Here is a 12,974-nt window from a genome sequence, read left to right as displayed (position 1 = left end):
GACCAAAAAGTGAATATTCTACTCGTGTATGGTAATGAAAGAGGGTCGCAGAGGTCATATCCCGGTGCAAGCCACGAAGCTCGGCGATCTTTTCAAACTCTCCCTCGCTCGCTCGCTCGCTCTCTCGTCCCCTTTTGAAAGCTCGCGGCGGGCTTTTCAGTCGCGAGGTACTCACATCAATCCCCTTGTTCGAGTTCATTAGCAATGCGCGAGAGCGACGTTATCAGCGTGACCGGACAGCGGAGTGGGTGCATAATACGTGCAGCGAAGCAGCTTATTTGCAATCGCATCTAAAAGTGCAATCGTGCTTTCAAGGTGCTAAGTGATCTTTCTTCTCTGTCGAGCCGAGTGATTTGCTATTGTTTGCAGACGCTGCTGCTGCTGTTGTTGTTATTGGTACTTACTGCTCGCGTTCCTCCAGCTCGACCACTCGGTTATTGTCTGTGCGCGTGTGTTTTGGGCAAGAGGTCCAGTATTTTAAAAGCGGGAAGGTAGAGGAGGACAAAGAAACAAAAACAAAAACGAACATGTGAGTATATATACGCTGTGTCATCTGAGATCAGATCGGCTGTTGATCTGTGCCTCATCGACTACAACTCAATTGTAGCATTGTGTATATACGTTAATAAAGGTATTAGGCTGCTTTTATAATATGTAATACTGCTCTGTGAAGATATAGATACAAAGTATACTCAAAGCTGGTGAAAGGACGTTTACTGTATATAAATATACGAAAAAAGCAAATATTAAATAGTTACTGAAAGCTGTCAGCGTGTTCATCATTATGTATAGGTATGCTGTTTCACTTTTTATCGCGCCGAATAAACTTAAGTGATTTTATATTATGTATAAAAGTCGATAGTTATCATAGAGACGCATGCGCATTCAGATTGTACTTGCTTTGAAATTCCAAAAAATTATATTCGAAAGTATTAATACACACAGTTTTGATAAAGCATAATAGATACCAAATGGCATGCACAATGCAGTATCGAATACCATCGATTATTTCATCGCGAATGTTAGGTATATTTATGCAAGCTCCACTGCTTAAAATTTCATTGTCAAAATGCAATTTTTAATGCAAGTTTCTATTTTCATACAATATATGCATACGATGCATATATCAATTTTAATTTATGCAGATGCTTGTTCACTTAATGTAAGTAACTCTGTTATTCACTTCATGATCTAAAATATTTAAGCATTGTTATATACATTGTGTCGTATATTGTATTATAAATTTTCATTTTAAAATGTCGTTTTAATATCCAGATAACCAATTCATGCGTATAACTGCAACATTTCTGTATATAATTATCACTTAGTAATAATTAATCTTTAAAAAAGCTTCATCGTACACAGTGTACGTTAATTAAAAAATTCTTAATTAGATTGCACACGTTAAAGTGCAGTAAAAGTTGTAGACTATCTGCACAAAATTACGCGAACACTAGCTTTCGTCCAAGTGTATCAAGGACTTTCGTAATTAATAATGTCAACTCACATTTCAGCTTGCTGTGCTTGCGCCTGCACATGAGGAAGATGATGACGCAGACCACGATGATTACGAGTATAATGATAACCGTCACGGCAATCACAATAACTAGTAGGTCACCGTCGAGCCTCAGCCACCAGGGGATGCTTGCTAAAAGGAAAAAAAAGCATTTTTTCAGAATATTTTTCAGCACAAGCTATACTGCTTTCAAAGAGGACGAGTATATTTTCGCGTCGTGCATACGTTTCACCGACATTTAAACCATTTTTACATTTTTATTCACAGAAAAATCGATGGCTTAAAAAATACATGTAAATAAATTCCTAATCAACTCGAGATGGTACTACAAGATTGCAAACAAACAGATTTTATTATATTTCAAAACTTTTTTTTTCACTAAATATTCGCTGGTGAATCGCGATATAACTGATGCTGCATACAAAAGTGCCTACCATGAATAAGCATAGCAACGAAGGCTGCATTGACGCGAGTTTTCGATGAATTCTTTAATATGCTAATGCATCTTGTGGAGCGAAAGGCCAACACTGCCTGCTACCATTTTTTTTTACAAATACTTTGTTTTATACTGAAATATTTTTTCTTTTCACGCGTTTTCCCGGCATTTTGTATCAGAAATGCACACATCTACGGTGTAAGGAAAAAGTTTACTGTGGTCTTGTTGATTTCCAACCTATTTGCTAGAAACTTAACACAAAATATACACATGCAGAATTAGGATTTGTTCGTAGGAGAAAATAATCAGGAAAGTGAAATCTTTGAATATATAATGCTTACGATTCATACACGTACAAAGTACTTTTACAAAATAATCAACTTGGAATATCTACTGCTGTCAACGTTTTGCAGTGATTGTAATTTATACATATACACAGTGCATACAATACAACAATTATTTGACTTACTATCAAGTCCTTGGTGAGCTATAAAAAAAATATGAAAAAAAATTATTCATGATTGAATCTGAATATATTCGCCTTGAAAAGCAATTAAAAATAAAATTCTTTAACGATTCATTTTAGTTTCCTCCGTTCGACTAGATGACGTTATGTTAAATACATTATTTTGTAAAAGTTTAAATGATGAATAAAGTGGGTTAACATCGATTGAGTGAGTGATGCAATCTTAAATAATTATCCAAACAGAAAATAATCCATTAATTTCCGCTTTGTTTGAGCATTACGCAGAGTAATTGATTCCAGTAAGTAAAATGTTCAAGCTAATTAATAATTATACGAGTAAAAGCATCATATGAAGTTATGCGGCAAATATTCGTGAGGTAAATTGCATTTTCGATCGGCGGGAAAATGGAAAAGTTGTTTTGCGTCGTTAGGAGTGAATAATACGAATATCCCTGCACCAGTCGGTAAAAAAAGAGTTATGCTCCAAATCAGAGCGCGAAAGGTAATTTGAAAAAATAGACTCACCAGGAACGTGGCGCTCGCATGAGTTGGACTGTCCGATGCTGTTATTGGCGACGCAGACGTAGGTCCTCGGATTAGATACGGAGTCGTCGAGTAGTAGGTAGCTCTTGCCGTTCAATATGATCGGCAGTTGTTCGATCGTGTCGTTGTCACTTTTCAGCGACCATTTGAAGCCGTACTCCGCGGGATTGCCGTCGGCGCTGCAGACGACGTAATCCTTCCCGTCCATTACCTCCTTATCAACTTGGCACTCGGGCTTGTCTGCGCGGGAATACGTATATAGACACGTGAGTATACATATATGTATGCGCGTGCATGTGAAAATGCGACGGTTATGCCGTGTCCTATCTCGTTTTCCACCCCTGCCTTTTTTCGTTTTATTAGAGAGCTAGTTGCCGCAACTCTTGGTATTTCAAAAGTCCATAAATCCGAACTTTGCGCGAATGCGATAAACCGGTAAGCCGGTTTGCGGTTTGCTGGAATTTTTATGCTGAATCCGGATATAATGTGTGTGTACGTATAGATGAAAAAAAAAATCCGCCGGATGAAAATTCTCTCGGCTCTGGATGATTTTTCCGCTCGAGAGGCGATTAAGCTTGTGTACGTATAGTCTCGTGTGTACAGCTTCGAATTTCCTCTCTCGAAAGTCATGCGTCTCATTACATTAGCGAGGATCCACCGCGGCCGCAGCTTAAAAGGATTTCACATATTAAAGTCTCTGTGTGTGTGTGTACACGCGAAGAAGACACGGCATTATAACGTATTAAGTCGCGTAAGAGCCGTATTAAACCTCGAAAACTTGCCAAAACCATGGAAAAGGTTAAGAGCTTGCGTGTTCCCGCTAACCCAAATGTGCTGTTATATTATTGTACGTGGGCTGTTACACATATCTCTCAGGAGCATACTTTGGCGAAACTCTTTGCAGCCTCTGGCAACTTTCTCGACGACGGGGCATTTTTGTATATGAAATGTATAAATTTCAAAGCATACTCCGCGCGCGCAAAGGAGCAGTTTCCTGGAGTATCAAATATCGATCAACCTCGTAGAATAAATTTCGATCGTGTATGTGTATAGAGAGGGACGGTTTGTACTCACATTGGACGTTGATGTAGGTAGAGATGTTGGCGCTGCCGATCTTGTTGTTCGCCTGGCAGACGTAGGTGCCGCGGCTGGCGCGGGGAAAAGGCGTTTTGAAGTGCAAGACCGGCCCCTCGGATATTATCTCGCTTTTTCCCTCGCGATACCAGCGGTACTGGGGATCCGGCCGAGCTGTCGCGTTGCACACTATCGGCGCCGGTATGTTGTCCACCACCACGTTCACCACCTTCGGCGAGATGGTCAGGCTTTCCGGCGGAACTGCGAATCAAAAGGTTCGTATTTAAATATTTTACTTGAAAAAAATAATCGAAGCGCTCGTTATTCGACAAGCCAAAGCAAGTTAGTACAGCTTTGACGACCCTTGTACTCGGCCCCCAGCAATTTCGTAGGGATCTTCCGGTGCCCTTCGTTTTGTCATCAGATGAGTTATTGTTAGAGCGTGTATCGTCCCCAACAAAGCAGAGGAAAGCAAAAGTTCCGCGGGTACACAATAATAGATACGTATATAACGCGCCCGGCGAACAGCGATGGAAGTACAACAAACTCTCGATCATGTCCCCGCTAACCCGTACGCGTTTCAAGGGGGAAATTACAGCCCTCTCCTCCCAGAGGAGCCGATCGAGGTTTAAGAGTATATTATGCAAGAGAGGACTACTAAATTATACTCACAGTAGACCTCGATCTTGACGGTGCTGGCGACGCCGGGGCCAATACCGTTGGACGTGCTCATGCACGTGAAAGTTACGTCGTTATCCGCGACGCGATCGAGCTGTCCCCCGGGCCAGGCAGTCAGATTCCAGAGCAGCGACGAATTGACGCTCTCGAAGTCGTCGGTGCTGAGTTTGGGCGCGACCTGGACGTTCTGCAGCTGATACTGCCTCGAGCGAACGAAGTCGATCGTCTTGTTGTTCTTCATCCAGACGATGTCGCAGATGGGCGAGCATTCGACGTGGCAGTTCAGGCTGACGTTCGTCGCGTTGTACACGAAGCCGACCAGCTGAGGCAGCTTCTTTATGAAGGCGGGCGGAGCTAAAAATTTCCCGGGGCGTAAGCGCGAGTTTATGTACATGGGGGACATAGTAACGAGAGATAATTACTGGAGATGTCGACGAAGGTGGTGTCGGGGTCGCCGTCGCCAGCCTCGTTATACGCGAGGCAGGTGATGTTGGCCCGATTCTCCAGCCGGGCCTTCTCCACCCGATAGACCGCCTCGTTCTCCTCCGTGAGGCGGTAGGATCCGCGAAACCACTTGAAACCCGTGGCGGCTGGCCTGCCCGGATCCTTGACCGTGCAAGTAATGTTCAGCGGCATCTTCTTTACGACTCGCCTCCGCTCGTACGATATCGATGCGGGTCCCGGCTTATCTGCGTAAAGAAGAGAAATTCTCTCTTTCTCTCTATCTATCGTCTTTTATGGTCATTGACTCGCGTGAGCGGAAAGGCCGAGACTAGTCTCCCCCCGTAAAATGCGTTCGCCGGCACGACAAAGGAAGCTGTTTCGCTCTCTCTCGGTCTCGTTATTTTCATGCGCCCACACAATCGCAAGACTCGATGCAGAGCGGAGAAACAATTTAGCGTCGGGAAAATCTCTACGGCAATTATGGTGAAAGCGAAGCACACCGCATCCGTTAGTCTGGAGAACTGCGGGGCGTTTTTCCCGTATAGTTTTCTGTTAGAAGGACATCTCCGTACGCGCAGGCGAAGAATAGCCGTGCGCGGAGAAAGGAAAGCGTTGTACGGGGTATAGAGTGGGTGGCGCGCTGGCGCAGTAAAGTTCATTGATGTATCGGCTGTATAGGTATGTATAGACTGCAGATGGAGAAAGAAAAGGAAGTGAGTAAGCTTACAGTGTACAACGACGGGGGTGTTGGGGGAGATTGGACCCCAGCCAGCATCGTTGCGGCCCTCGCACGAGTAGTTGCCGTGGAAGGAGCGTCCGACGGACTCGAGTAGTAACTTGCTCGGATCGATGTCGCAGAATTCCTCGGCACTGGCGTTGCGGGAACAGTCGGGAAGCTCCTTGAGCAGGTCGCCGTCGAGGTACCAGCGAACGGCGCGAAGGAAGCCTGGATTGCCGCTGACCACGTCGCAGCTTAGAGAGACGTTCATGCGGGCTGCCTCGTTGATCGCCATGTCCGGCTCCATCGTTACCTCCACCGTTGGACGGACTGTTGACAAACGAGCGCGTCTATATACCTATACGCTTTCATGCAGATGTACACGCCTAGGATATTTCGTTTGAGAGGATTGTCCCCCGAAAAGCCGCGGCCGTTTTTTTCCCTTCAATAATACAGCGTGTGCATATCTGCTTATAGTATATGTACCATTTTTTTACTTTTAACGCGCAAAAAGTCGTTTGACATGTTTTCCCGATGGATATAGAACGCGCGCGCGCGCAACCAAATCCGTCATCTCTTTTATATTTCACCGACGGCCGGCGGTTTGTCAATCAAGGACTCGCGCGCTTTTATTTTTCGGTTCTTGTATATTTGATGGATTCGGTAGATAGAAAGAGAGGAAGAGAGAGTGAGTGAGAGAGAGAGAGAGAGAGAGAGAAAGAGGGAGGGAGGTTAAAGCACGCGCGTCCTTTTTCTCTCTTCCTCGTTAAAATAAAACTCCGATACTGCCGTCGATCGGCCGTACACATGCAGAATGTATGGAGGCTTCGTTAGATTCTCTCTTTTAAAAATTTCAACAGCTGCGGTAATACGCGGCCGACACGCGCGTCATCGCTCTTCTTTATCGCGGAAATTTGACATGCGACTCTATAACGACTAGTCATTTTTTCCTCTACTTCTGCCGCATTAACCGCACTCGCGTACACGCACGTTTTTTTACTCCGTTTCATCACGAGGTAACGAGTTTAAGCTCTGTGACACGAGAATTTTCCTATACGTACACAATACGGAGACATCGATAGAGACGTTTTGGGAACTGGCGCTGGAGTTGCCGACGGCGTTTTCCAGGATGCAGGAGTATTTGCCGATGTCGTCGGCGGTGGCGTTTTTAACCAGCAGCGATGTGAGATCGCCGGTGCCGCCCTCGTAACGGTCCTCGTTCAGCATCAAGTTTTTACCATCTCGTTGCCTGCGCATAGCAAAGAAAAAATATCACAACTATCGTTATCCTCTTCTTATATTTTTCGTCTTATGAATGCTTTAGATTCAAACTATTTCCGCGCGGAGATTGGCGCGTTGTTAAATTTTAGAATATTTGATCGAGATTCTCTTACCATACGACGCTCGTCAGAGTGGCAGGATTCGCTTCGTAGTCGCAGAATAATTGAAAGTCCTCGGTTTCGTTGACGGTTATGTTGCTCGGATTCATTCGCACGATCGGGGGATCTGAAAACAAGGAGGCTTGGTTATTGCTCTGCGCGCTAATTATAAACGATCGTCAACTCGCTAATAACGTATGGAAATGGAGCAATGTGTGCTGTGTTAAAATAACTTGACGTGATCGACGTTTTGTCCTCCTGTATCATTGACGATTCGATAGAAGCGTTGCTTGAAATTTCAATCGATCATGCATACCGTCTATACCCAATCAACGAACTTTAATTATAGACGGCTTTGCTACAGCTTTGTAAAATTCTGAAATTTCGATCCTTCGAAATCGTACATTGACGGACATTTTCAAATTTCGAATCGATCAATGCAAACGACATATCGATTTCCAACTCACATCTCGGGCGCTAATAATAAATAACCTCTCGGAACTCCTCTCGTCGTGCGAAATTAAAAATTCGCCTCACGAGCGAATCACGCCATTTCGCAGCTCTCGCTTTTTCGAGAGCTCGCGCCTCTTCCGTCCTCCCATACTCTCGTGGCGGACAAAAAGAAAAGGAGAGAAGAACGGCATTCAATGAAGCCGCCGCAGTGCTCAGAATTTTACATACGCACACGTCCCTCTCGGCGGCGCACTGCGGAGCAGCGTCGCAGTCCTTTTAAATCATGGAAATGGCGCTTTAATAGTGTTGCCTCCCTCGGATGCGCACACGCGCGCGCGTACAGTACAGAGCGTATGGGCATGTACAGCGCCGAGAGATAAGTGTGTAGGTATAGGAAACTAGTTAACCAGATGTGTAAAGAGTCCCCCGAGGAATAAGAGGGGGGTGGGGTGGAAGGACTCGTCGGCGCAAAAGGGGAACGTGACGTGGGTCGAGAAAGGACGAATTTGCATGATGCCATCGCGCTACTGCAGCAAGAGCGTACCTCCGCACGGCTCGTGTTATAACCGCGCACGAGTCTGTGTCTGTGCAGTCTAACTCACACGCGCATGCTTCTTACGCGGATTTTCCCGCAGGGAGGACTTCCGCCTTCATCAGCGGAGCGCTTTTTTACGACGTCAATCGATTCTCGCGCCGCGGCGGAGATTTTCTTCGGGGTAAATATTGGATGAGAGATTCGTTTTTGCGCGAGATGCGTGTAGCGGAGCGATTTTCACCCGTCACTGCAAGCGAGAGCTAAACATTCGTAGATGAACGGGGTATATATTATTAAATTCGTCTTATTGGAGGCATTACGTATTCATAGAGCTCGTTTTCCGTACTGTATCCCGCCAGCAGGCAGCAAATGGATCATCCTTTTAATAACTCGTGACGATCCTTCGTCGCGGAGAATATGAGAGGGCGGTAGTAGGAGTCTCGAACGAATGGTCGAAAAGGCATTCGGTCGGGCTGTCAAGAGATGAGCCGAGCGCCACCATAAACTCGTCGCATTAGCCTTTTTAGCTCCGCGCGGGGGAGAGGTACATAAAAGAAAAACGAGGGCGCGAGGAAGGGAGACAATGGGCCGCGTCCGAATTCGCGGGTAAATGAAACGGGATGATTGTGCGCGCGAGCGAGATAAAAAGGGTAGTAGGTATGTTTTAGGGGTTTGATAAGAAAAAAAAAGAGAGAACGAAATAAAATAATACAGTCGATTCGCACTCACACATCACTTCCATGATTAAGTTCTCTTTCATGGGCTTGCTGCCCTCCTTGAGCATGACCGAATTCACGGCTGCGCAGCTAAACTCCCGGCCATTGTCGTCTTCCGAGGCGGTGAAGGCGAGAAAGCTGGTCGTCTGGGTCGTACCGTCGTCCTGCGGACAGAACAAAAGGTTCGTGGTTGAGAGAGCGAGTAAGAGAGAGAGAGAGAGAGAGAGAGAGAGAGAGAGAGAGAGAGAGAGAGAGAAAGGGAACAAGGAGGGAGAGGTGTGGCCCGCTGCTGCTGCTGCTGCACAACTGCCGATAACAATTCTTTCGCGTCAGCGGATCCACGATGGCCCATTGACGATGGAGGATTAATGAGGCGAGAGCTGAAATAATCCACTTTTTGCGCTGCCTGTAATTGCTCCCTTTAACCTTCGCGTGTGTTTTTTCTCTCACTCTTGCTTGGTTAGCACCTTTCTTTCTCTTTCTCTCTCCGATCGATTCAGTCCGACTGAATCGCGGCGGTTTTTTCAATCGAGTCCTAATAACTTTGTCAATATCGCTGGCCCGAGTCGATCAAGAAAAATCCAGTCATCCCGGATCAGCTGGAGAATAGACACACGGCCTCGCGAATTCGCAACGGTATAATCAAGATAAGTGTCAAGACGGCGAGCGAGCTGCAGTACAAAGAACCGTTAAAAAAAAAGAAGAAGAAGAAACGCGACGACGGCGAACTTTCGGCGTCTCTCTCTCTCTCCCTCGCCCCGCAATATGCTCGCCTTTTCATTATCTCGCTCCATTACTCGGGCGCGCGGGAAATCTCGGCCGCGCGGGCGCCTCTTATCTCTACGCAGATGCACTTTCGGAGCCCGTCGTTTTTCCCGCTTCTTCTTCTTCTTCTTTCAAGAGCATTACGTTTATTGCTCGCGCGACCGCGGCAATCGCGCTTGTCTTTTGCTTCGACGGCGTTAGATTGCACGCATCAGTGAGAAGAGGGAGGGAGAGCCGCGTACTTTTCGCGATCTCGCGAGTCTACACTTCGCTTCCGCATATAATACGCGGGAGGTCGAACGGCTGCGTGTACAGTCGCGGTTGTGTGTTAGCCATCGCGTAATGAGACACTTGGCAAACAAAGCTAATTATGCCGCCGCACAGCGGCAGCGCGAGCGCGTAATACGATGAGTAAATACACCGGGGCTGTGCGCGAATCCATAATTGGAGCAGCGCTCGCGAGATAGTCTCGGTCGTCCGGCGCACGCGAGCTTACGTAAGCTTGATAAAAGCGAGCGCGCGAAAAAATTCGCTGCTACGGCGCGTCTCCTGTTCATCCACGTATGGAACTGCTCGCTTTTTAAACGGCCCAATTAACGGAAAAATTTGCCGCGGATATCACGCGTTAGCTTTCTTTCGCGATCTTCTTTTTCGAGCCCCGGCCGGTGATCTGCTTGTTTTGGCGTCTAGACGCGTCCGGCTATAGTTATTCCGAACATAATGACGACCGAGCGCGCGAACAAAGAAAGCTAACACATGCGCCCCGGTTAACTATAATGTGGGATCGTCGATGTTGTTGCATACACGCGCGCATACAATGCGCGAACGTTGCCGCGAAATCGGGTCGTCCAGTTCAAACAGTACAGTCCTCGCGATCGCGTTTTAACGATAAAGATCAATATGCAAAGTAGCGCGGAGATGGGCGAACGCGCAGCGCGATATTATCTCTCGTTGCGAAGCTCGCCTCGTAACAATACGCGAGTAAATAAAATATACTTCCAAGCCGATCCGGCGTTATTTACTTTTCGTGCATTATGCACACACTCGACCGGCTAGGAATTAACAAATAAAGCGCGTCGAGTGTGTGTATGGTAAATAAATGAAGGGGGCGAACAAAAATAGGAGATTCTGAGCTATACTCACGTTGTCGTCGAACTTGATATCGTACATGTCGATGCGGCTGTCGTTGCTGAGGAGAACCTCGGTGCCGTTGTACCAGGTGACGTTGGCCGGTGGCCGGGCTGCTTGTACCACGCACTGCAGCAGGACCTTCGAGTTCTGGACGACGTGGCCGTGCACTCCGGATATGCCCATTTTCATCGGCCGCACTGAAAGAGACGAGACGAGCTTTTTCAAATTCCGTGTTCTACATCCGCGGTGACAGAGCTATCGAGGAGCCGTTATAAAGTGGCAAGTCGAAGCTCGTCGAGGGCGACGGCGGTAGAATAAGATCAAGTTATCGCCGGCTACTGTGTGCGCGCAAGATCGAATTAAAAGGGTCACTCTTCCGTTGGCTGCAGCGAGCAAGATCTATATAAATGTCGAGGCAGCAAAGGGGGTCGCTCGTGCGCGGGCGGGCATGTGTGCAGCGAGAAGGAGAGAGAGAGAGAGAGAGAGAGAGAGAGAGAGAGAGAGAGAGAGAGAGAGAGAGGGGGCGACGGGAAAAAGCGCCGGTCCACTCGGACTATACTTCTCGTCCTCTACTCTAGCTTTCAAGCGACACTCCATTCGTTCGCGAGGAGATAACGAGACTCGCTGTACAGTACACACACACACGCACGTACACACAGCCCGTCGACAATGGAAGGGGAGTAAATAGAAGTTAAAGAGGAAAGGAAAAGTAACGGACGAGCCAGAGGCAGCCGGGAGATGATAGGGTAAAAAAGGAACTGGACACAGAAGAGAGAGATAACGCCGCGAGAGATGCATGCGCCCGACGCTCGAATCCATCGATTTATTTAGCTGCCTCGCTCCCTCGAACGGCTAAACGGATTAGCGCGTACACGCGGAGCTGCGATGTTAATGGAATCGGATAACTAATTTGTCGTGACTCTTGTCGAGTGGATTTTTAAGCTGTGTGCGAGAGAGCCTCAAAGCTCTCGTGTATAATTTCTCAGTTGCGCTGCTGTATACAGAGAAGAGACGCCGCTACACAAAGGAGAGCTACCGCCGCCGCGGTCTCGTTTATTTGATTACCCCGGCAACAATGCTTCCTCGGAAACAAATCAAAGGCGACCGCGAACGCGGCCATAAAGATATCACGAGCTGAGCCCCGTGAAAAAAGCTCCGCAACGACCCTCGTCCAAGGGGCGCAATTAAAGCGAGAGAACGCGAAGACGGAAGGCGAAGGAAGCTTTCTTTCGTACCGGATAGGGCGAAATAAAGTGAGTAGGGAGAGAGAAAAAGCCAGTCCGCTGTGTGTGTAGAACTGGCAGCTGGCCTCTCGCGCTATTGTTGTTGTCGTCGTCGCGGACAAAGAGGGACTCGAGGCCAGGCAGTTTGTCCAAGTGTCGGCTAATCCGGCGGAAGTGTGTCCGGCGGAGCTTCTGCTACTGTACGATTCTCCGAGAGTCTAATCGCATCTGCGCTGGGCTAGATCGCCATACGTGTCGGTGTCGATGCAGCTCTCTCGTGTGTCCTACACACGATTGATGCGATTTCCGCGAATCAGCTCCTTTTAGCCCCGACGCCTGATTAAGGTGCTGATTGGCTTTGAGGCGAGCCTCTAAACGCGAGGATTGGAAAGGTGTTTGCGCGCGCCCGGCTGATCGAATTACCCTGTTTTTCATACGACGTCGCGCTGCAGGATTTTCCACGAGCCTGCTTAATCTCGAACGGTACAGCCGCCCTTTGCCAATTGGAATACTCCCTTGGCAGTCCATTAATTACCGGCTCAAGTGCTAGACGTAATATTCGTTTATTCGCGGACTCGCTTATGTATAATTCTCGAAAAACTGTAATGATTTAGTACCGTCGCGGCCTCTAGTAGCAGAGAGAGTCGCCTCTGGAAATACGTACATTTATATAAGCTCGTAATCGCGCCGCGAAGTGTAATCCGTTCGCTCTTTTTGCGTTCTTTTTTTCCCTCGCAATAAGTCACGCGATAATCCGCTCGGGCGTCGAATTAATTCACGGAAAAAACAACTCGAGCAAATCCTGACGTGCTCATCGGTTTACGAGAGAAAAACCAAGCGTATATTGCTGTAAGAACTGAAATTGGGCCGAGCCAATATCCCTCCCGCGGGGAGGCG

The 12,974-nt window shown here is 47.2% G+C and overlaps 1 protein-coding gene and 1 long non-coding RNA gene across 4 annotated transcripts in view; one reads left to right on the top strand and one right to left on the bottom strand.

Annotated features, from left to right (window-relative positions):
• The window catches only part of LOC100120931 (hemicentin-1), a 131,123-nt gene that overhangs the window by 25,089 nt on the left and 93,060 nt on the right, over nt 1-12,974 (bottom strand). For 2 of the 3 annotated variants that reach the window (XM_031932456.2, XM_031932455.2), the window contains exons 6-16: nt 10,867-11,051; nt 8,972-9,122; nt 7,270-7,381; nt 6,937-7,124; nt 5,885-6,205; nt 5,136-5,402; nt 4,708-5,067; nt 4,036-4,296; nt 2,944-3,201; nt 2,422-2,439; nt 1,508-1,648 (exon numbers count right to left, since the gene is read on the bottom strand). In XM_031932456.2, coding sequence (XP_031788316.1) covers nt 1,508-1,648; nt 2,422-2,439; nt 2,944-3,201; nt 4,036-4,296; nt 4,708-5,067; nt 5,136-5,402; nt 5,885-6,205; nt 6,937-7,124; nt 7,270-7,381; nt 8,972-9,122; nt 10,867-11,051 — 2,262 coding nt within the window. Of the gene's footprint in view, nt 1-404; nt 442-1,507; nt 1,649-2,421; nt 2,440-2,943; nt 3,202-4,035; nt 4,297-4,707; nt 5,068-5,135; nt 5,403-5,884; nt 6,206-6,936; nt 7,125-7,269; nt 7,382-8,971; nt 9,123-10,866; nt 11,052-12,974 lie in introns of all 3 variants that reach the window. The other variant, XM_031932457.2, reaches the window with a different exon arrangement.
• LOC116738604 overlaps nt 3,073-12,974 on the top strand; it is a 59,329-nt gene continuing 49,427 nt past the window's right edge. The window contains exons 1-2 of the long non-coding RNA XR_004345028.1: nt 3,073-3,227; nt 4,053-4,310. This is a non-coding gene — a long non-coding RNA (uncharacterized LOC116738604). The remainder of the gene's footprint in view (nt 3,228-4,052; nt 4,311-12,974) is intronic.

This window comes from Nasonia vitripennis, chromosome 5 (genome assembly GCF_009193385.2).
Source record: "Nasonia vitripennis strain AsymCx chromosome 5, Nvit_psr_1.1, whole genome shotgun sequence".
NCBI classification, from domain to species: domain Eukaryota; kingdom Metazoa; phylum Arthropoda; class Insecta; order Hymenoptera; family Pteromalidae; genus Nasonia; species Nasonia vitripennis.
The sequence above is the reverse complement of the archived record's forward strand: the minus strand, read 5'-3'. Positions and strand labels throughout refer to the sequence as shown.